Raw genomic sequence first — 24,430 nt, 5'->3', positions numbered from 1 at the left:
ATATCAATGTCAATGTGGTGCATCAAACATTTCACTTCTTAATTAAGATGTGGAAATGCTTTACAACCCCCTGGCAAGGACACTTAAATAGCCAGATCTCTGCAAATTTATGGGGACAAGTACCTCTATGGCACTGAAAAGCATACATTTATTTAGAACGTCAGGAAGCAGGATGAGTCAGTATCTCTTGGGCAGTTGGGATTAAGGGCCTTGCTCAAAGGCCCAATAGTAAAATCACTCGACCTACAAGGAGATTAGAACCAACAACCTTCTAATTAGGGGCACCAAAGAGGCGCACACTGCCCCATTAAAACTCATTTGTTTCACACAGAGATTCTAAAAGGGGGTGTGAAAGTGACCCGCAACCATTTGCTGTGTAACGTGGAGACAATTCAGTGGTATGACATCGTGGACAAGAACAGCAATCCAGCCATGGAGTTAATATTAGAGAATAACAGCCAACACTGTGAGTATCAGCAGCATTTGATGTGTGTCAAGGAACTGGTACAATAGATGAATAAATTAAACCAGAATATTAGAGCATGGTGACTTGAACAAGAAGACATGTTCTACTATCATTTTGTATAGAGTGAAAGGTGTCTGTGGCATTTCATGTGGTTCCTGTATCATAAACAGGATCTACCCTATTTATTAGCATAATGGCAGTGGCTGTTCTGGGAAATCGAAATATCTGAATTAATTGAAAGTGATTTAGAAGTCAGGCAGAAGTTTAGCAAAAGTTAAAGTGGTATGGAAGAATGACACCTTTTATGACATATTTTTGAGCTTTTGTTTTCTGTTGCTTATTGAATGGTAGGTCTTTCTGTATTATATTACAAATAAGTAGTTTTCCCGTAGCAGCTGATATCTTTAAGAATGTTTCCATTTTTTCGACAGGTGAAAAGTGTGACCCTGGCTGCTCCAATGGATCGTGCTGGGCACCAGGCCCAGAAAACTGTCAAACCTGTAATTACACATCACTTCTCACATCAATCATAGCCGACTCCTGTTTCAATAAACCCATTTATGACAAAGTAGCCATTGTGTAATATCACAAAAAAACCATTTGTAGCTAAAAGAATTCTGGGTTTGTAATTAGTGAAATGATAGATTTTTTTGAGGTAGTAATCCACATGAGTATGAGAGATTGTAATGATTGAGCAGATTATGAGTACGGAAAGGCTGTAGCTGACAGTAATCCAGGAAGCGTGTGTGTTTGCAGTCACCAAGCTAAACTGCGCGGAACAGTGCTCCCGGAGGTGTAAGGGCCCCAAGCCCAGTGACTGCTGCAATGAGCACTGTGCTGCAGGATGCACTGGACCCAGACCGACAGACTGCCTGGTGAGAAACGTCACATTTTAAACACCAGCGATCAGAAATGGCAGTGTGTTCAACCCAGACTTAGGGGGCTGCCGGACAGTCTACGTTTTTGCTCTCTCCTACCTCCCAGCTGAGTTAAATTATCAAGAACAAACCAAACAATCAAGAATTAACCAAACAATCAAGAACACTGAATACCTGGTACAGATGTGTTTTTAGCAGAGAGGACTGGATTGAGAAACACTGAGCTCAGGGAACTGGGGTTCAGCAGGTTAGGATGCTGTAATCAGAAGGTTGCTGGTTCAAATCCCATGGTCAGCAGACAAATTTTACAGTTGAGCCCTTGAGCACAACCCTTAACTCCAATTGCTCCAGGGACTGACTAACGCTGCTACTGATCACTTTTAATAAAAATATCCACTAAATCAATAAATAGTGGGTACATATAATACATAGTCTTTGGTTATGGGGGTACAGTTTGTGATTCAGTCCTTAAACCATCAGTCTTTTAGTTCAAAGCCCTTACCCTGTCTAGGGAATGAAAGCTATGGGTTGGTGGTAATGAATAGTCTTCCTGTTAGTGTAGTGCAAGCTAAAATCTTGAGTTCCTTTAAATTAGAGCTAGATAAGATTTTAACAACTCTGAGCTATTAGTTGAGTTCTCCCCAAATGAGTTTGATGGGCTGAATGGCCTCCTCTTGTTTGTAAATTTCTTATGTAAGCAATTCACACTTATTTCATACGTTTTTTTTATTTGTTTTCATTGTTGTGTTGTGGCCCTCAGGCTTGCCGAGACTTCCAAGATGACAGTACATGCAAGGACACTTGCCCCCCCCTCATGCTGTATAACCCTAACACTCACCAGCTGGTCGTCAATCCAGACAGGAAGTACAGCTTCGGGGCCACCTGTGTTAAGGATTGTCCACGTAAGAGAGTCTCAGCTAACTTCATGTCATCATGTGTTAGGACAGGTTACGGTTTTGCTTTGATTTGCAGTGGTACCTTGGAACTCGAACGCCTCTTGATTCGACCAACTCAGACATCAAACGGATCTATTGAATTATTTTCCACTTGAATCTTGGAAATCATCCATTCCTGGAAACACTTGTATGGGTCGAGACACGTTCAACTCTACCATTTCAAACCTCGAATGGTTCAGTTGAGAAAAATCTAGCTGCAACCCTACTGAAAACTTGGAGCACGACAAAACAAATCAGACCTGCTAAACTGATAGGATCGAGACGCATCTACAAGGGCAAACGGACCTGCTGTGTTGCTTATGCCTATGAATCACATGTCTTGTGATACCTCGTGACCAAATTCAATATACCAAAGCTGTGTCTGGTGTGAATTTTTTTGTGCTTTATTAACAGTACATTTAGTGATACAGTAATCATGCCTCCTTAGAAAGTGAGCAGAGACAGCAACAAACCAAAGAGAAAAGTAGTGAGAGTAACTGGAGGAAATTATAGCGAGACTTGAAGCTGGTGCACGTATGTCTGCTTTGTGTGGAGTATGGGATTGTTATATATTTAATGTTTATTGCTTTTGTATGTGTGTATTACTTTTATAGGTATTGCCGATGCTTTTTTTCATTAGATATATAAGTTTAAATAGGCAATCATTTGGGGGTCTGCAACAGATTAAATTCATTTACATTATTTCTTATAGAGAAATGCGACTTGGATCCCAACCAAATCACAACTCGACCATCCATAGGAACCAATTAAGTTCATGTTCCTTGGTATCGCTGTATTTTTGTGAGGCCAACAAAAATATATATTAATTAATTGTGTGGTTACATAAATACATAAAGAATTATGTGTTTATGTTATTGTGCTAGATTTTGCAGGACCTTATTGATAAAGTACTGATAAATTCTGTCCATTCATCCAATCATCCATTCTTATCTGGCTCAGGGTCATTGGGTAACACATTTTGTGCACTAATGAAATTTTTCTTAAGTATAAAAGGGAAACTGGATGGAGGGAATTTAGAAATGTTGTTAATGTAGCTGGATCGTAGTTCTTATGGTGTCATGTGACCCCCACAGAACGTGTCGCTCTATTTTCACCCAGATAACTACGTGGTAACTGATCATGGGGCCTGCGTTCGAACATGCAGCGCAGACATGTACGAGGCCGACGAGAATGGGGTCCGAAAGTGCAAGAAATGCGATGGGCCGTGTCCCAAAGGTAGGTCCATCTCTCACAAATCATCCAGATTTTTGGATTCCCAGAGCGGCCCCACTAACAGAATAGAGCAAGGAAATGCCGAAAATGAGCTAAACTTGGTCCCCTGTGCAATATTTATTGCTAAAACTATGTAATGAGATGGGGGAGGAGGGTCAGACACACATATATCCTTGGAAACGCTTAAATGGGTAGACATGTTTCCACAGAGAGGCTCATTATTTCCAGCAAATTGACCGCGTGTCATAACCAGTCTACTGACAAGTATAAAGCTTTTTTTTTTTTTTTTTTTGCGTTTTCACCTTTATTTAATTGCCGCTTCTTAAAAGGACTAACAGAGACATCAAACAACCACCCAAAGCATACATAATGGGGAAACACCCACAGGTCTGATGTTGTTCTGTACAGTAAGTCACACACATGGTGGGTGGTTTACACAATAACTACTGTATACACACGTTAGGATAAGAGAGGGTTCACGGAAGACACAGGCAAGGACACATGCGACAATAGGGAGTACAACAAGTATTTATACTTATACGAACAAGGGGCTATTTACAATATTCCCAGCATGCTCCAGCGTTACAGAATCGTATTGTAATAAACAAATGTAGCTTTTTGTTTGAGTAAAAAAGCAAGGATGCTGAAATTTGGTGTCAAGGTTACTGTTTGGCATTGTAGTCATTATGTGTAGGGAATGGCACTGTAGGGTTAGGGTTATGTTTTGGCGTTGTAGGGTTAGAATTTGGAATTTCCGGGTTAGAGTTTGGTGTTATAGGTTTGGGGTTAGGGTAATAGTTTGGCATTTAAGGAAACTACCTTGAAAAAATGCTTAAGAAAAGGTTCAGTATATTTTATGTGTCTGACTCCGTTGACCAATGGACTCAAAACTATTGCGTCTGACATGTACCCCCCCCCCCCCAGCCCTGCTTTCCAGTTCTCCTTTTAACCTGTACTTGGTTCTTATTCACATCTTATTTTCCCATATGAATTTTTATATTCCACATTATATTCTAGGAAATGAAAATCAATCAGCCCATACAGAATAGCTAACATATGTGATATGCCTAAGAAAGCATTTTATTATAAACTAATTTCCATTTTCTTCGCTTCGTTCCCAGTGTGCAGTGGGCTGGGAATGGGCCCGCTAACTGGAGTTTTGTCAATCAACGCATCAAATATAGACTCTTTCAGAAACTGCACCAAGATTAACGGAGATGTTTCTATCATTTCAACCACATTCAATGGGTACGTTTTTGAAGCCTTTCAGTAGAATTTTTTATATTTGTCAAAACCAAAACATGAATCTTGACAGATTTTTTTTAATGGCTTGACTTAAAAAATTAAAAATACAGTCTAACTGTTCCTTTGATCTGTCTAGTTTAAACATGTAAAAATGTGTTTCCTCAGTGACAGCTACACCAAAACACCGAAACTAGATCTCTCTAAACTCAACATCTTCAAGACAGTGAGAGAAATTTCTGGTAAAAGAAATATGCTTTTCTAATGAGTTCATCCTTTGTATTTATGTGTAAGATCAAAGCCTTTTATCTGATGTGGAAGACGGCGGAATTAGCTTCACCCTCTTCTCATTGTGCTTTACTCTTCCTTTTTTAAAGGATTTCTGCTGATTCAGTCTTGGCCAGAACGTCTAACCTCCCTCAGTCCATTTGAAAATTTGGAAATAATTCGTGGAAGAACCAAGCAGCTGTAAGCTTACTTTTGCTATAATCAGCACACTTGTTCTAAATTTTAAAATGTATGGACTGCACAACCAGAAAAAATACCAATACAACAGGTTCTTAAAAGAATAAACTCAATTGCCAGTGCAAGTAGCAGTCCGTTTCTTGAACTTAACAATGTTCACATGTATAATGTATGATTTTCATACAATTTCAAATACAGGAAATACTTTTCTGTCATTATATATATAATACTTTATTGTGCATACTATATATGTTTGCTGTAGATACCATCCTCATGCTCATGAGTACTCTTTCAAAGGAGCTCTTACTCCTGTCATCTGTCTCCTCCAGAGGTACGGTCAGTTTTGCTGCACTCAACATTTCTATCACCCACCTGGGTCTGTACTCCCTGACGGAGATCAGTGATGGAGATGTGGTCATCAGGAACAACCCCAAACTGTGCTACACCAGTAGCCAGCAGTGGAGGACGCTATTCAAATCAGACAAGCAAAGGTCTAAGGTGGAGGGCAATGCAAACGCCACAGTGTGTAGTAAGTCTCTTTTGCAGATTTTGTTTATGAAACTAGCTACAGAAATTACGAGATAGCTGATATCAGCTAAATCAATGGTAGCTTAGCATAGCAAGAAATTAGTAGCTACATTCCTGTCGCGCCAATGTAAAATGCATCTCGGATAATGCAGAGCCCTTGATAAATGGACGTTTCTGTGCAATTTCTCCTAGAGCTGCACAACAACACGTGTGACACCATGTGCACAAAGGAGGGGTGCTGGGGCCCGGGGCCCACTATGTGCTTCAGCTGCCTGCACTTCATACGTAGGGGGCGCTGTGTGGACACCTGTAACCTTCTGCACGGGTAGGTGGCAAGTCAGTACTTAAGTAATATTACTAAAGTGATATAAAGTAATATAAAGTAATAGTCAGCTTTTATATCACCACAAAAAAATAATACATTTAGCAAGGATCGTATGGAGAAGATGCACTTGGTTGCATTTTCATTGGAACCCAGTTCTCGACTTGTTCCTATGATAGATCTTTTCCCTTCAAAAATGAGACGAGCGGGACTTTTATCCTTCTTTCTTGTGAAATGGTTTGTTTGTTTGTTTGTTTGTGCTCATTTCTCACTGAGAACATTTAGTTTGCAGGAGGGAGATGCACAAGGCATGAAAAGTATTGGCAATATTTGCTCAAGCGTGCTGGAAAGAGCATGCTGCGTGAGAATAACAGGCCCACAAGAGGGAAAAGGAACCGGCACAGCTCCCTGGGGGTGGAGTGGGGGGGAGGGGGTGTATTTAGTACTGGGACCCTGATATAATGCGATATGATTTAAAGATGCTGCAGCGTTTCAGGCGGGTAAACATGACAGCACCTTGCAGTGGACAGACTGGGCTTGCAGCCAGTACTCTAGCTTTATGAAGTGCTTTTGTAAATGCGTTCATGCCCCATTGCTCTGTCAGTATGGTTTCAGTGATAAGTGACAGGGCTCTTGTCTGGTCTTGTGTTATTTAGAGGGAGTAAAATATAGTTTGTTCTTTTGAGACTAGGCATCATTTCACACTGTGCACTGGTGACTACGGGTACGAGTGATTCTCAGAACTCAGGACACTGTAATAAATAATGATAATAGAATCAACCCCTTTGGGGAAATTCTCTTTACGCCTCCCCCAACTTGTTCTCTGTAGGTGAGAGCAAGCTGGACATGAAGGGCAGCCACCTGTTGTGGCGCCCGGGGAGCTGGGGGTTAAGGACCTGCAGATGTGCTGAGGCTGGGCTTAAACCAATAACCTGCTGGTCACAGGCACAGAGGCTTAGCCCACTGAGCCACTCGCTGGTTTGGAAAATGGATGCATGGATGGATAATTATCAGAATTTCCCCAGCAAGTATGACAAACAAAACCATGTGACTTGTCAGCTGAAAACAGGTTTTTTTGTCAATGTTTCCCTTTTCGGGGTTAGTGAGGACAGGGTGTAGTTCAGGCCAACACAAGACAAATGTAAATACCACATCCAGTAGCTGGGAGGACAAAGCTAATATATCTATGCAGGCCTGACACGTCATACCAGATAACAGGTAGCCGAGAACTAGAGTCGCTAATGTCACTAACAAACACAAATATACCGAGTCACCTGACTCTCCTCTACAGAATGGCTTAAAACGTATGCTTAATGTTTACTTAATTTTCAATGAAAAAACATTTTGGAGAGTAACTCAGTATTTAAATCAGTATATATGCAACATTTGAAAGATTTTACAGTATTCACGACTTAAACACAACCAAAGAATTAACTTGAGATTAGAGAGAAGTATTGTAATTTTATGTCTTCCAGGGTAGTGGGTATTTTTAAGGCGGAACTGATGAAATTACAGACTGAAGCACAATAGTGAGGTACGTTTCACACTTTACCTCTGCAGAATTTCTTTCTGTGATCCACGAAGGTGAGAAGTTGAGAAGTTCTCTTTCAATAAACTAAAAAAATATATATTCATAGCTGGAACAAATGGAAATACGAGAGGCAAAATAATTACTAACGCAGACACCAGAGGCATGGAGGGTATTTATAGGCTTGTAAATTTAACTTCCTTGCTTATAATTTTTCCTTATAATGTTTTGTATTCTTCATTCCTTAGAGCTGAGTGTGTGCTATGCAGCCATGATTTGGTAGTAAAGCCAGTAGCTGTGCCCAGTACCCCAACCTAATCTCTCCAGTCTTTGGCCTGTCTGACTGAGAGTAGCCCAACTGATACCCTAATATATTGTTACAGTGGCACATTTTGTGCAGGCACAGATTCGGACACCAAACGCGGATGCAGCGGTAATTTAAAAAAATGCGTTTTTAAGGCAGGACTCATCATTTATTCATCTTTTATATTCACATGGCAGATGAATTTGTCTGGTTAAAACCACAGAGATATGAGAACTGCAGCAGAATAAACACCCAGTGCTGCCCGTCACAGTAAGGACAGCGGATTCATGCCACATTGAAATCCTTAAATAGTGACGGGGTGGTGTGCTCTCTGCTGGGGGCTCAGTTCCTGCCTCTGCTCTGTGTGTGTAGTTTGCCTGTGCTGTCTATGCTGTGTGCGTCCAAACATATGCAGTCAGGCTAATTGGAGGCCCTAAATTGCTCGTAGTATATGCACGTATGTGCATGTGTCCTGTGATGGACTGGCATTCCATCCAGGCTGTAACCCCTGCCTTCTGTTCTGTGCTGCCTGAAAAAGGCTCCTGGCTCCTCATGAGCCAAATCAGTATCAGTTATTAGAAGATGGATGCAATAGCATAGGAGAGAATTTGATATTGGGCTGGGGGTCAGACAAAGGTATGTTTATTGGGAGAATGAATGAAGCCAAATTAAGTATTGGGGGAGGGGGGTACATGCCCCCTACCCCAGTTCCTATGCCCTAGGATGGATGGATGGGTGGATGGATGGATGGATCATAACGAGTGTAGTCATTTTGATTAGCTTGATCAGTTGAACTTTAAACTAATTCAAGTGTATTGATCATTCCCGAATAATATGTATTGTAATGCTAGATTGTAATGCTAGTAGTTCATCAGGTGTTAATATTCTATCCAATCAGATTTTTTGCTTAGAGCACCATAATACCTGCTTCTGGTTGAGAAGATTTTTTTTTCATATCCTATCTTGCTCTCCTATGAGACACACAAACACAGGTAATAGCAAACTTAGGGTCAGACATTTTCTCAGGCCCACTGAATCAGACATGGGCACAGACTCCTAATGGACAAGACTGCTGTGGGATTTGAAGCAGCGACCTTCCAGACATGGATGCAGACTCCTAACGGACGGGACTGCTGTGGGATTCGAAGCAGCGACCTTCCAGACATGGGCGCAGACTCCTAACGGAGGGGACTGCTGTGGGATTCGAAGCAGCGACCTTCCAGACATGGGCGCAGACTCCTAACGGAGGGGACTGCTGTGGGATTCAAAGCAGCGACCTTCCAGACATGGACGCAGACTCCTAACGGAGGGGACTGCTGTGGGATTCGAAGCAGCGACCTTCCAGACATGGACGCAGACTCCTAACGGACGGGACTGCTGTGGGATTCGAAGCAGCGACCTTCCAGACATGGACGCAGACTCCTAACGGAGGGGACTGCTATGGGATTTGAAGCAGCGACCTTCCAGACATGCATGCTGACTCCTAATGGACAAGACTGCTGTGGGATTTGAAGCAGCGACCTTCCAGACATGGGCACAGACTCATAACAGACTAGACTGCTCACCCAAGTATTTTGAATCGCAACTGACACATAATTTAACAACATAAAAACAGTGCAAGACGTTTTTTGGGGCCCCCTTTTCATTTCTGGACAATTGTCTAGGAACGCAAACAGTTAAATGTTACAAATGTACTAGCTATCTTTATGAAATATGAACCTTTATAGCCTCATTATAGAAACAAAAAAGATGGTAAAGGATATATGTGTTGTTTTGTTTTCAGCAGTTCATAACACATAATCTGCTTTCATAATTTAAACTAATAGATCAATAGCCCCCTGATCATCCCTTGATCCTCCCATCGAACCTCCATGGGCCCTCCGTTCTCTGGGGGCCCAGTGCTGCTGCACTGACTGCACTGGCTCCACTGGCTGCACTACCTATTGTCCCGCCATTGTCATCGGCCTGGTACAGATAGCCAGATGGCTCCAGCACAGACATAGTCTGTCATCAAGGAGGGAACGGCCACAGTATCTAGAATTCCTATGTTACTACCCTCATGCATGGATCAAACCTTATAGTAGGATAGCAGTGATTATGGATGCCACCATGCTAGTGATGGCATAAGCGTAAGCAGGGCTTTCACTGACCTGGGCAAGATGGGGCATCTTCACGATGCTCTTGGCTGTACTTTGCGTCTCCTGAATGCCCCCAACCCCCAATTTTCCAGGCTATTTTTGTGTTCTTGCAACGTCTTTGTCTTGCCTCACTGTTCTCCTGTGGGAATTCCCAAGGGTACGTTACAAAAACAGTCATATACTGCCACTGATTAAGCGTACAGTCCAGTTGGACTCAAGCCCAGTACATCGCAGGTCAATTCACTGCTGCAAAGAAGAGAATAATTTACATTTTTGATGCTCATCTGAATGAGAATTGCAGATGAGAACTGCAATACTCTGAACAAAACAGACCTTAAGCAAGACAAAACAAATGATTATTCCAGTGAACTAATAGTGAATCTGAACATTTGTCTATGACATGAGGTTGTGTTTCCAAGAAGCATCCTATCATCAAAATAGTAACGCTTTAGTGATTTCAGAGGGATATTTAAAACCTTCCTTGTTACAACTGGAAGTATAAGCTTGAGTGCATTTTAAAAAAGGCTAAAACTGTTGAATGTTACACAAAAAAATAACCCCAATAGCGCCATCTGCAGCCAATCCATCAAAGTACACTTTGTGCAAGGCAAAATAATATTCTAATATTGAAATTATTGAGCAAATGTCTGAAATATTTCATCGCACATATTGTCTGACATCTGGCTACTCCTTCTGTGGCCATTCCCTGGGCTGTAATCCTGTATGAGTGGGTTTCCGCATTAGCTAACATAGCAGTCCATTGTGACATCCTCTGAAGGCCCATCTCTCACACCCAGGGAGACAGAGCACTACAAAAAATGTACGTTTGAATTAGAGTACAGCAGTCTCCGTTAGGGGTAATGTCACCCTGGGCTTTCCATGGAGTGGAGTGGTGCAGTGAAAGTGTGCTGGGCCCATAACCCAAAGATTGATGGATTGAAACCATCCTCTGCTAGATGAGCTACATTTGATTATTTCTTAATGACTTCCTCCTGCAATTTATAAAATTCGTCTAATGTAATTATAAACCCTGACCTGTATTTTTAAGCCTCTTCCCTGTAAGAAATCCAATTATGTTTATGAATAAAATATGTGTGTTCTTATGGTTACAGGACATCAAGTAAGGCAAGGCCATTTATTACCCGGTAATGCGGCGTATGTTATTCTGCATGATAGATACTGTAAGAGCAGTTTTTAGTGTGGTTACCATCTGACTTACAGGGAGCCGCGTGAGTATGTGGAGAACACAACATGCCTGCAGTGTGACCCCGAGTGCAAGCTTCAGAACGGGACAAACACATGCCACGGCCCGGTATGTTCCAGCCGAACGCTGGCATCAAGCACTTCACCGTATATCTGATATGCAGCAGTTCATTTTTGTCCTCTGTAGAGGAGATTATGTTTTTTCCTCATATATCTCATACTGTATGTCACTCTAGTAAGTTTTGTTGTTTCCTAAAGACGGCAGTTGAATTGAATTGAATTGAATTGAATTGAATTGAATTGAATTGAATTGAATTGAATTAACTTTATTGTCATTATGCTTCGGAGTTTAACGAAGTGCATTTTGCTACTCTAACTGCTTAAGAAAAAGACAGACAGTAAAAATAAGAATAAAAACAGCAATACAATAAACCAGACAGAAAGAGAGGAGTGCAGAATGTAGATGAAACCTAAATAAATGATGATAAATACAAAATGTAGATAGTACCAAAGATGAGTTATGATATGTACAGGATGCAGACAGTACTAGACAAAATAAATAGTGATATGATAGTAATAAAAACAGTAATAAAGAGTAGGGAGCCGGCTGTGCTTCCTGGGGAAGTAAGGGCAATGGTGAACCGTCTTAATGCGGGAGGAAATGTCATCTTCCCACACATAATTTTTGTTTTTTTAATTTTTCCCCTGGATCTCAGGAGCATATGTCATGCAATGGTCTGTTTCCCTTCGCCATATCCTTAGCCTCAACTCATATAATCATTATTAGTAATAATAGTTATTTTCATGCTATATAGCTTCTTTTAACCAAATTCAATTGAAGGAAAAAAACATTCAATTTATAGAGAAAGGAGGCATCTCATTAACTTCACCACCCGCTGTCCCTGCATATTACACTCTACAAGGTGTGTCTCTTCCTACTGATGGGATGGTCTCTCCCTCCAGGGCCCAGATAAATGCCTAGAGTGTGCTCATTTCAAAGATGGCTCCCACTGTGTCTCCAAGTGCCCTTCTGGTGTGCCGGGCGAGAGGGACACTTACATATGGAAGTATGCCGATAAAATGAAGGCCTGCCAGTCATGCCATGAGAACTGCACTCAAGGGTTAGCCTCAGTCCTGCACACACAGCATGTCAGCCATTTTGGGGTCGACCATGGTGGCATTGATGTCGTTCTTAACTGTTTTCCAGATGCACTGGTCCGGGTTTGGCAGGGTGTGACACCAAAAGGTGAGGATGAAGGATCAGAACCATGCACTCGAGCTGAAAATATCCACCTATCTTCCTACCACTGATGAGGGACGAAAGCGTACAAGGCTGGAGGGAGTGCAGCTTGGACAGGATGCTAGTCCACCAGAGATATATTCACTGAAAACTTTAAAAAGCACACTCTCATTGATAAATAAAAGTCTCCTTAAGACCGTACTATTTTTCTGACATGGAAGTAATGTGTTGGATATGGTATTTGAGTATGAGATAATTTTAAAAGTCCCTTAATGATGTTTAGTATGCAGTACAAGTAGCTTCATGTGGAAAAAGTAGTTTATGAGATGTGTAGGTCTTTGGTAGCTTTTGCAGTAATCACCGTAGCAGTGAGCCTGACATCATCACAGCAAATATGACGTGATATGGTGATCTAACGGTGACCTGGGCGTGTCTTGTGGGCACGTAGTGGCTCTCGGCTGCCCCTGATCGCCGCCAGCGTGGTGGGGGGGCTGCTGGCCTTCGTCATCCTCTCCCTGACTGTCCTGGTGCTGCTGCGGAGGCGACACATCGCGAGGAAGAGGACACTGAGGCGGCTGTTGCAAGAGCGAGAGGTGAGACGCCGATCCTGGGGCCTTTCAACAACTGTCCTGATTGGCCAACAAGTCAGAAACGAGAGGTTAAAGGTCCAATGAGAGAGAGTGGTGAGAGGCCAATCCCAGGGTCTTTTAACGGAGAGAGGGTGAAGTCAGGGACAAGTCAGAAACCAAAGGTTAAACTGTTAGTGAGAGAGGTAAGATGCAAATCATGGGGCCTTTATATGGCTGTCCTCATAGGCCAACAAGTCAGAGATGATGGGTTAAGGGTCCAATGGGAGAAAGAGGTGAAACAAGTGTGACACGGAGATGCCCAATAAGGGCCTTCTAATTTAGGGGAAGCTGTGCAAGGTTTCAGTGACTGTCTGAATGTCATGTTGAAATATTTCTTCAAAAGTTCTGATGTGCTTCTGTACAAATCTGACAGCTAGTAGAGCCACTGACTCCGAGCGGAGAGGCTCCCAACCAGGCGCTGCTCCGGATCCTGAAGGAGACGGAATTCCGGAAGGTCAAGGTGCTTGGCTCTGGAGCCTTTGGGACCGTTTATAAGGTGATAACACAAAGTATAAAACAATATAAACACCTAGATAGCTCTAATAACGTACACATGATGAAGTGTCTTCTGTCGTAGAGACAGTTCTGAATATTAAATTTTATCTTTAAAATAGTACGGAATAATAATTTATGGACTTCAAATATAGCAAGATATTATTACGAGTTAAATATAAGACTGCTTATGATAAGTTGCATGGCATGACAGAAACACATTGAAACTGCAACTCTTTTATACACTGAAATCAAAAACTGCACAGATATAATATTTATACATGGTTCATGGTGGGTTATATAGTAGAAAATTATGTAAATGAAATGTTTCAGCTGTGGTCATAACCTGCTTCCAGGGATTATGGGTTCCAGAGGGAGAGGATGTGAAGATACCAGTGGCCATCAAGGTGCTGAGAGAGGCCACAACCCCCAAAGCCAATAAGGAGATCCTGGATGTGAGTCCTCTGTTAGGCTGTTTTGAGTAACACTGGAGGGTTGGAGGATCTGGGGCCTGCCCCTCCTCTCTGCGTGCGGAGGTCTCCATGCGTGGGGAGGTCTCCATGCGTGGGGAGGTCTCCCTGCGTGGAGAGGTCTCCCTGCGTGCGGCAGTATCCCTGTGTGGGGAGGTCTTCCTGTGTGCAGAGGTCTCCCTGCGTGGGGTGGTCTCCCTGCATGCAGCGGTCTCCCTGCATGGGGAGGTCTCCCTGTGTGCAGAGGTCTCCCTGCATAGGGAGGTCTCCCTGTGTGCGGAGGTCTCCCTGCGTGGGGAGGTCTCCCTGCGTGGGGAGGTCTCCCTGCATGTGGCGATCTCCCTGCGTGGGGAGGTCTCCCTGCGTGCGGAGGTCTCTCTGTGTGCGGAGGTCTCTCTGTGTGCGGAGGTCTCCCTGTGTGCGGAGGTCTCCCTGTGTGTGGAGAGGTCTCCGTGTGTGCTCCCCCCATGTTTGAGTCGGTTTCCTCCAATATCCAAAAACATGCAGTTTTGTGAGTCGGTGCCCCGAAATTCCCCATAATGTGGTGCTGGCACCTCATCCAGCCTGAGAAATGTTATAAGCTGAAAGTAGAAAAAATGTCACATTGACCATAGAGTGTGTTATGTAGGGTGGCACCTTGGCATCACCATTGCCTCACACCACCCGGGTGTAATGCTCGTAGTGTGTATGTCCTGTGATGGACTGGCATCCAATGTAGGGGGATCACTGGATCTCAGTACTATTTAAGTGACTTTTAATAATTCTTTGGCTACTTCTCTGTTTAGCTCACCATAGTCCTTGACAAGCTACTGCTTGTTGCTGTTTTCAAGACGAACCTGTCATTTCGAAATTACACTCCTTGACCGTTTCCTTAAAGATGGACATCATAATTTTTTGTATTATCATACTTCCATAATGTTTAATGAATTAACCAAATTATCAGTACAGCAGCTACATATTAAATTTTATCTTTACTACTCGAGGTTTTAGAATTGCTTAAAATTCAAGAAGAAGACGTCATCTTTCATTGTTATTATAACGCTCGCTGATGTTTGATACATAGCTGTGTTCCCATCATGCCCTGCTCCAGGAGGCTTACGTGATGGCCAGCGTGGACAGCCCCTACGTCTGTCGCCTGCTGGGCATCTGCCTGACCTCCACTGTGCAGCTCATCACCCAGCTGATGCCCTATGGCTGTCTGCTGGATTACATCAAGGAGAACAAGGACAACGTGGGCTCCCAGTACTTGCTCAACTGGTGTGTGCAGATCGCCAAGGTGAGGCCTGATCCTGGACATCACGGTGAGGAGATCTGTGGTTAGAGTAGCAATCCTTTATGTATTTTATTTTTAAAAAGATTCATCCTCTGAAACATAGCCCAGCCATGGATGCCCATTCCATGAAACTCCCAGCTCACAGTTTCTGTTCTGGAGTTAATGCCAGAGGAAGTTTGGAACTCTGCAGTTGTTGAGTCAACAGATCATTAGCAACTTATACACACTATGTGCCACAGCATCTGGCAACCCAACTCTGTTAATTTACGTGGTCGTCCACTTCATGGCGGAGTTTCTGTTTTTCAGGGAAGAAATTTCACAGCTGACTGATTGCCATGGTGGCATCCTATGAGAGTACCATGCTTGAATTCACTGAGCTCTTCAGAACGATTCACACATTTCTGTAAACCATAATGCATGGCTAGGTGCTTGGATCTATACGCCTGAGTTAATGGGTCTGAATGAAATACCAGTGATTAAGAGGTGTGACCCAATACTTTTGTCTATATAATGTATATTTAATTGAGGTAGTACTGTACAGAATACTTTCAAATGAAATGCCAGTTTCGCCTTTCTGTGGACTTGACGGCTTAAATGTGTAGTTGATTCTTCTGTTCTCAGGGCATGTGCTACCTGGAGGAGCGTCACCTGGTCCATCGTGACCTGGCAGCCAGGAATGTCTTGGTGAAGACCCCCCAGCACGTCAAGATCACCGACTTTGGCCTGGCCAAGCTACTCAACGCCGATGAGAAGGAGTACCACGCCGATGGTGGGAAGGTAAGTTTTACTTATTTGTAGAACCAGATTCTCTTATGTAATAGACAGTTGTGGAAACTACTTACAAGTCAGGATTTGAAGGCTGGGTCAGCCAGTCCCTGGAGCAGCTGGGGTTAAAGGCCTTGCTCACGGACCGAAAAGTGACATTGGCTATGGGATTTGAACCAACGACCTTCCAATCACATACACAGGCATCGGTTGTTCTTCCTCATTTGTATCTTTCACGAATTGAAGTGAGCCATATATTGTATATTGCTTTCACAGAAAATATTAAACAAAACAGCTGGTCAGAATGTTATCACTTTCATAATAACATGATCATTGACATTTAATAATAGTCAAAAAGCATGAGATCAGTAGTTTAAAAGCCTTTGTCATTAGGTACCAATCAAGTGGATGGCCTTGGAATCTATTCTGCACAGGACCTACACTCATCAGAGTGATGTGTGGAGTTATGGTAAGCACTGCAAAATTTCATCTTCAAAATCCGAGCATTATTTTGGTAGGTGTAATGTGATTGATCAAACATTAATGAAACATATCATTAAAAAACTTAATGCTGATGTAAATCTACTTTTCCAAGATAAATCTGTACCATGACAGCAAAGCAGCACAAATCACTCAGCTGAAAGCAGTTTTTATGACCAGAACAAAAATATAAACATTTCTCCAGACATGGTCGCACAACACAGGGGTGGCATGGTGGTGCAGTGGTTAGCACTTTTGCCTCACACCTCTGGGACCCGGGTTCGAGTCTCCACCTGGGTTACATGTGTGTGGAGTTATATATTTAATCCACATATAAAGGTTAGAGATAAAAGATAAAGTTCTGAAGAGTGCAAGTCTGTACACCACTGTAGGTCCCCTTCCTTCTGAGACTGTTTCTGAGCTCAGAGGAGTAATCAGCCTCTGTTTTTCCCCATAATATGTGGGTGTCCCACACACCCAGTCCTTCTCTCCCAAAAGCCCAAGAGTTCCTTACTGTCTATCAAGCATGAATGAATTTGGCAGAGTCCAACCACAGACAGGGGCTCTGCTCTTCTCGTGAATCTTCACTGCTCCCAGGGAAATCCTGAGAAGGGTTTATTAACCTGTATGTGTGATATATGATGAATCAGCTGCTTCCTGGTGAAAAGCACCATCTGAGAGGTTTGCACATGCTCATGCAGCTTAGCAGCTCCCGGCTTTGTGAGGTACTCAACCATAAAATGCTGAAATGTACCGTAAATCTCACAGCTTCAGTCAGTTGAATTTTTAAAGGACAACAAAATGTGTTTATGGGCTTCTGTGCATTTTCTTTTACTAGGAAATTTACATGAAAAGCCCCCGCCCAGCTCCGGGCTGGTTCCTGCACAATTATTGCATAGAACCATCCTCACATGTTCCTATGCTACATTCCTGTCAGGACAGCTCTGGGATTTTGACTCTGCCCTGGGGCAGCCTTTACGTTTATGCTTGTTTTCTTCGCTCATACTGTAATTATTTTGGCGGCCTGAGATGTCAAAGCCAAAGGTCCTGAAACAATTGCTCTCTGCCTGGTTCTGGTTTTGTTCCGTAGGCGTGACAGTTTGGGAGCTGATGACCTTTGGGTCAAAGCCATACGACGGCATCCCAGCCAATGAGATCGCAGGGGTCCTGGAGAAAGGCGAGCGTCTACCGCAGCCGCCTATCTGCACCATCGACGTCTATATGATCATGGTTAAATGTGAGTCCGCCGGTGCTTTTACGTTAAACCTCAGTCACTGCGACCAGATCAATATATTGACAGTAAAATTAGCATGTGTTTGCAAATGCACCTTTAAAAAAGAAAATAAAATGACAAATCACTGACTTGTATCCTATACATATTGCTGCTCGTACATTAATTAAATGGAAATTTCCCTCCTCTGTGAAGTTGGCTTATTGCCCTTAATTCCATAGTTTTTGGAGTAATATCAGAATAGTTTAATGGTTATTAGATTTTATTAATACAGAAAATAACTGGGAAACATTTTTTTACTTCTGAAGACATAATTGAATACCTCATGTGAGTATCTCTTTGTCTAACCTCAAAAGCATTCTCACATTCAGATTACCCAGGTAAATGTTATGTATCTTAAAAACTGTCATGCCTATTAAAAACGACTCCTTTGGTGAATGGCAAGATGTCAAGTCAGTGAAGCCCAGTCTTCCCCTGAGGCCTGGCTGACTCTGTAATATGACATATGATGCATTCCCATGAGACCTGATGTACTGTATAATAGGATCCGTAAGGCATGATTTACTGTACAATATGATCCATGATGCATTCCGGTGAATGGTGATTTACTGCCTTATTTTCTCGTCGGGCTCCTGCCAGGCTGGATGATTGACGCAGAAAGCAGGCCTCGTTTCCGGGAGCTTGTGGCTGAGTTCTCTAAGATGGCCCGTGACCCACAGCGGTACCTCGTGATTCAGGTAAAAGCCCATGAATAACAGCTCAACCAGTCAGGTTTGTTTACTGGAAGTTAAAACATTACACATCGTAATTATTGATGTAGATAAAAGAACATGCAAATAATAGCTCAACCAATCAGGTTTGTTTATTATTACACATTGCAATTATTGAATAAGATAAAAGGATACATAAATATCAGCTCAACCAATCAGGTTTGATCATTTACTGGAACATTGCACATCGTAATTATTAATTAAATGAGGGAAACGAACACATAACTGCTCAGCCAAACATGTTTGATTATTTATTAGAAGTTAAACTCTTACTCATCATAATAATTTAATCATGGTATTAAGATTTAAAATTATAAGTGCAGAATTAACTACTTCATTTCATTTCTGGATATTAAAGGTTCACTCATTTTCAACGTCATACTATGAATGATAGGAATTTAAAGAATTTCCTTGATATCTGTAAAGTATATCTTGTGTTTATTATCTTTCCATTAAATGAATGAATCCATAGGCAACATGAACTGTAAATCTTCTTTAATAATCTTATAATAACAGGTGTCAATTTGGCAAAGTCATTCTCATATTAAGTAATACTGGTGCCAGCATAAATCTGACATCCTGGCCAAAGATTTGCTTTGGGGGGTACATTTAATTGACTGCCCCCCCCGGCCCTTTGTGGCGCCAACTCTGACATTAAATAAGCAGTTGGCATGTTAATTCAAAGCTATTTTGGCTTTTTATGCACCGTGATTTTGCCGCAGGGGGATGAGTGCATGAACCTTCCAACGCCCACCGACACAAAGTTCTACCGCACGCTCATCAGCAGCGAGGACATGGAGGACGTGGTGGATGCCGACGAGTACCTTGTCCCGTACCGCGGTTTCTTCAGTGGGCCCAACACCCCCCACACCCAGCCACATCTTCTGAACTCCATGGTAACTGACACAAAGTGTTACTCTTCAAACAAAGCTGTAGGTGCAGGGTTTTTGGGAGAGATCCAATGGATTTTTATTATCTGAAGAATTTGTCCAAAATATTTTAAAAAATGTAAATTAACAGATAAAACAGCATTAGTACAGGTTTGAAATTTTAAATATCAGTCAATGGGAAGTAAGTCGTTTGAGACTGATAAATGGATCTGGATATGTCAATAAGTGAGGTTTTGAGACCTGATTTTTTAGATCCATCTAAGCCTTCTGCTAGTGATGTGTGACATTGTTCAGACTTCATATTTATCTCATATATAGGCAAACTGGAACAAATAAACATTGCTTATTTGATATTTTATTTGATACTTTATTTATTTTTTTCGTAGAATGGATATCCCAATTTCATCCTCCGTTACATCACAGACCCCACAGATGGCTCCTTTGAGAAGGACCTGCAATCGATTCCAGGTAAATTCTTCCAACTTTAGCTAATTCAAATGATGCTAATTGTCCATGATATTTACAAATTCTAAATGTACAGAATTAAACAGTCATGAAGTATTTTCTGAATTGATTTCATGCTTGATGTAACTAATTAGTGAGTAAAACCTACAGAGCTTTGAGAACAATGCTACCATTAAATTATAAAATAGCTCATCACTACTATGTCATCAATCCATCCATCGATTAATACACACCGTGAGTGTTTGTTTCCTGTTTTCTAGAATATGTGAACCAGAGTGAAACCGCTTTGTCAGACGTTATGAATCCAAACTACCAAGATCCCGGGCCGCCCTGCCTCAGTCTGTCCTCTCCTGTTGGGGGCGATGTTGAGGAGACAGAAGCTGAGTACCTTAAATCCTTCAAAAGCATATCCGAGGGACCTGAGTACCTGAACACAGCACAACCCACCCTCCCCCGGGCCACCTTCACCCGGACTCGTCTCGGTGACTATCAGACTAGCCTGGACAACCCAGACTATCAACAGAACTTCTCCCCCACGGATAAGTCTCAACTTAATGGGCACTACCTGCCAGCTACAGAGAACTTTGAATACTTGGGCTTGACCACTGCTGTACAGGCTGAGGTCCACTAGTGGAGTTAAGAGGAATGAACATTTCAGGAAATATTCCGTTTTTTTTTTCCAAACTTGTGAGATTCCAGCTTGTGTAGCAGAAAGTGTTTCGGAGGTGTTACAGATTGATTTCATTTGTATTTGTCTTTGCTTGAAGTCATAGAAGTCTGCTTTCAAGGCTCCAGTGACTGTCTGAGGAGAAACAACCAAAATGCAGCACACAGGAATCATCTCTGACCTTTAAATGACATTTCCGTTACTTAGTTCATAGTTTATGTGTCTTAAAAGCTCTTTTTCAATGGCTACCGTTCGTTTGGAAGCACCAGAGGTGTCAGGGCCAAGTGTACATTTCAAGCCATCGACACCTTTTATCTTTAAGATGTTTAATGCGAAATCTTCACACAAAGATCTACAAGAGCTTCTTGTGTATAAATCCATCATTGATCCAGTGCAAAACTGTGACCCACAGTCACAACTTTCTCCAATTTCTCCTGTTTGTTGGTTGTTTGTCTAAAATGTGAATAAGAAGGACGTGGGCCAATAGAAGAAAGAACATACAGATCTGTGATGATCTGTGATGCTCGTATGGGCAAATATAGCTTAGATTTAGAGTTATAATTTTACACTTTTGACCTTGAGGTCATACACACAGTGATAAACAGTAAAGAAGACATTGTTGACGTCCTTGTTGGATACCAGGATGTGTAATATATACAGAATGCTACTTATTGTCACATGGTATTTATGTCAGAATGTAATGATATACTGCCAAACATGTATGCTTTAATATGCTTTTAATTTATGCTTTTTGTATAAACGGCCATTGATGATTGTTTATATTTTTTATTTCAATGCCAAGATTCTCTATGCTTTGGGATACCGAGGTCTGTCGTAGTATTGGGGTTTAACTTTATTCAAAAAGCTGGATCAACCATCTCCGTCTGTTTTTCCATGTGATTTAGCTTTTGCTCTTCCTTGTTAAACTGCTTCACATAGATGTAATTTAACAATTAGGAGTGTCAATTAATGTTCATTTCAAATGAGGTTAGGGTAGCAAGTCTTAGAATGTAGTAGCACAATATTTTTAATGGAAAAAGCACTCAGTCTGGAAGTGCTTAAAATAATTTATTTTACCCAAAGGTTGAATTTGAAATTAGCCTTTAATAATTGATGTTCAATTGTGGTTATGTTATTTTACTTTCTTAATCTAGGTTAAGCATGGAAATGCCATTTCAATGTAATGAAATGTGTTTTAAAGCTAATGTTGACCTTTTCTATACTTCCGCCCTGTCTCAGTAAAATGTATTTTCATGGAGTGAGGACAGTTAAATAATCAGTTTTACCATGATTATCAGAATGAAACTTCAAGTAGCAAGTTGTTGATTTGAGATGTCAACTACATTTTTTAAAACCAGTTTTACTATTCATTAGATTTTAAACGTCAAAACAGAATTCAATACAAAAATGGCTCATTTTGGAAGATTTTATTCGGCATATCTGACTCGACAGAAGATCGAAAGCCATTATTATTATTAGACATCATTGAACCGATGTGGATGGAGACTTTTAGACTGCATTGCTTCAGAACCTTCTGTTTCCTCGAGATCTTCAGATTTTTGAGTTCATTCATCTTCTTCTTGGATTGTCCTTTTCTTCTCCTTTTTTCAACTATTGCAAGTAATATGATCGTTTCCAATGCACTGGGTCTTCTCAAGTGAAAGTCTTAATTTTATGAAGAATCCATTTGTTTTCCATGTGGTGCAAAGCTTTTTCTTAGAAGTCTTCGCCCAAACCACAATTCAAAGGCTGCTGTGCTTCTTCATTGTCCAGCTTTCACATCCATAGGAAATAGTATATTCTGAACAATTCTAATCTTTGTTCTTAGAGATACTTCAGTACTTTTGATGATTTTACTCTAGGCTCTTCATCATTGTTGTTGAGGTTTGATTCAAGGAGTCAATAGTCGTCATGACCTGTAGGCCTTCACCAGCAACACTACACATGGCTGCAGCTTCCGTGGTCATAACCTTGGTTTTCTTCACATTTAGCCTCATATTTTCATTTTGCCCTTTAACGGTTCTTATAAAGGTCCTCATGTACCTTTTGTCTTCTGCTGAAAATGTGTTGGTATAATCTCATTGAAGGTTGATAACATTGCTTTCTTCAATCGACTTCTATCTTTACATTCTGTTCTACATACAAGCTATCTAAATGCATACAGGGAGGATATTATTTTTTGACTGGCCTGGCCTGACTTTGGAACTCACCAAGAGTAACACAGTTGCTATGGGATTGGTTGGTCTGCATGCATCCTCCTTAACCAACTAGATGAATGGTCTAGACAAGTCATGAATGGATGGACTGATGGGCATTGAGTTTGGTAATATTCTTATACTACGTGTAATAGATTCCTTTTAAGAGTTGTATAAAAGGATAATATTCTGCATTGACTTCATATAGCATTACACAAATAGAATTACTTGCTAGAATTGATTTTATTTTCCATTTTGGAAGTAGAATAATGCAAGTCTTTTCTTTTGACCTTAAACTTGAATATTATAACCTGGTAAACACTGTGAATTTTGTTTTATACTTTTTCTCTGTTCTGAAAAGTTCTCTCACTTTTGGAGAAGTATTATTAGCCATTGGTGTTACTGTTGATTGTTTGTTGTTTAAAAGAGATCTGGTACAGTTGTTAAGCCACTTGAAGGCTCCTTTTATGATGCTTTCGTTATTATAAACATGTCAAAGCAGGTTAGGACAGCTTATTGTCATAATCTGATTAACATAAAATGTTATGATGAAGTGACATAAACAGTATTTCACGTTTAATATCTTATGTCACACGTTTACTATGAGACTGCTGTCAAAATTCATTAAAACATTCCAGTTATTATTCATAATCTTGACTAAATTGCTTGTTTTTCTCTCTTAATCTTACTCATTAGAAATGTAATTCTAGGTTAAATATATATATATAAAAAATAATTAGGAAAACACTGATGGTTGCACATCCATAATCACTGTTACTAAGTCACATTGCTAGTCCACATTCCCAGTGATGGTGCTTGTACAACAAAGGCTATTTGATATAGTTAAAATAAAGTGATTCTTGTTTTACCTCCTGACGCACCAGTACTTTGATAAATTGTCATTAGATGAAGTTTTTTTCATGTTTGCACAATAATATACAAAAGGCATAAAAACACTTCGTCCCTGTTATGACCCCTGGTCTAGGTCAGGTGACATAAACATGTGTTGTGGGTCACAGGGAACAACAAACAAACGACAACAAACAAATTTATTTTTGTATAGCGCATTATCACAACATTACATCGTTTCAAACCGCTTTACAGCATCCGCACCCAAAGCCCCCAGTGAGCAAGCCAAAGGCGACAGTGGCAAGGAAAAACTCCCAAGAAGGAAGAAACCTTGGGAGGGACCAGACTCAAAGGGGGAGCCCATCCTCCAGGGGCCGGCAGGGATAGTCAAATAAGAGTCAAACCTGTGCGGAGTAACGCAAAACGCAATAAATGACACTAAGCTAAGCCTAAGGAAGATGCATTCCAGAGACCAGAAGGTATAATGGTGTATTGCAGAAAAGAGTCAAGTGTAACTAAGGCAGACAGTTCGGATGCATGGGGAGTCAGTGGGACTTGCCAGTCTGAATGTGGTGTTATCTTTGCAGCAGTTATACACCTCAAGTAGAGGCTGTGATGGCCGAGTGGTTAAGGCGTCTCTCTGTGTAGGTTTGAATCCTGCTCACAGCGTTGTTCTCTTAGGTTTTCATTCTAGGGGGACGTACCCTTTCTTGAGGTGAAGATGCAGCATCTCATTTAGCAGTAACTACTTGGCACCATGAACATCTACAGC

At 41.4% G+C, this 24,430-nt stretch overlaps 1 protein-coding gene across 3 annotated transcripts in view; it reads left to right on the top strand.

The window, feature by feature from the left end:
- The window catches only part of LOC125739483 (epidermal growth factor receptor-like), a 64,017-nt gene extending 40,557 nt beyond the window's left edge, over window positions 1-23,460 (top strand). For all 3 annotated transcript variants that reach the window (XM_049009666.1, XM_049009674.1, XM_049009657.1), the window contains 24 exons: window positions 332-466; window positions 898-966; window positions 1,223-1,341; window positions 2,105-2,246; window positions 3,399-3,515; window positions 4,634-4,760; window positions 4,923-4,996; window positions 5,132-5,222; window positions 5,549-5,748; window positions 5,940-6,072; window positions 11,261-11,351; window positions 12,206-12,363; window positions 12,450-12,488; window positions 12,931-13,075; window positions 13,485-13,607; window positions 13,960-14,058; window positions 15,164-15,349; window positions 15,968-16,123; window positions 16,505-16,580; window positions 17,682-17,828; window positions 18,462-18,559; window positions 19,315-19,488; window positions 19,869-19,950; window positions 20,208-23,460. In XM_049009666.1, coding sequence (XP_048865623.1) covers window positions 332-466; window positions 898-966; window positions 1,223-1,341; window positions 2,105-2,246; window positions 3,399-3,515; window positions 4,634-4,760; window positions 4,923-4,996; window positions 5,132-5,222; window positions 5,549-5,748; window positions 5,940-6,072; window positions 11,261-11,351; window positions 12,206-12,363; window positions 12,450-12,488; window positions 12,931-13,075; window positions 13,485-13,607; window positions 13,960-14,058; window positions 15,164-15,349; window positions 15,968-16,123; window positions 16,505-16,580; window positions 17,682-17,828; window positions 18,462-18,559; window positions 19,315-19,488; window positions 19,869-19,950; window positions 20,208-20,578 — 3,152 coding nt within the window. In that variant the 3' untranslated portion in view covers window positions 20,579-23,460. The remainder of the gene's footprint in view (window positions 1-331; window positions 467-897; window positions 967-1,222; window positions 1,342-2,104; window positions 2,247-3,398; window positions 3,516-4,633; window positions 4,761-4,922; window positions 4,997-5,131; window positions 5,223-5,548; window positions 5,749-5,939; window positions 6,073-11,260; window positions 11,352-12,205; window positions 12,364-12,449; window positions 12,489-12,930; window positions 13,076-13,484; window positions 13,608-13,959; window positions 14,059-15,163; window positions 15,350-15,967; window positions 16,124-16,504; window positions 16,581-17,681; window positions 17,829-18,461; window positions 18,560-19,314; window positions 19,489-19,868; window positions 19,951-20,207) is intronic.
- Window positions 23,461-24,430: the final 970 nt, after the last annotated feature.

The sequence above is a fragment of the Brienomyrus brachyistius genome, chromosome 1 (genome assembly GCF_023856365.1).
Source record: "Brienomyrus brachyistius isolate T26 chromosome 1, BBRACH_0.4, whole genome shotgun sequence".
Classification (NCBI taxonomy): domain Eukaryota; kingdom Metazoa; phylum Chordata; class Actinopteri; order Osteoglossiformes; family Mormyridae; genus Brienomyrus; species Brienomyrus brachyistius.
Note: the sequence above shows the minus strand (reverse complement) of the source record. Positions and strands in the feature narration are given on the sequence as shown.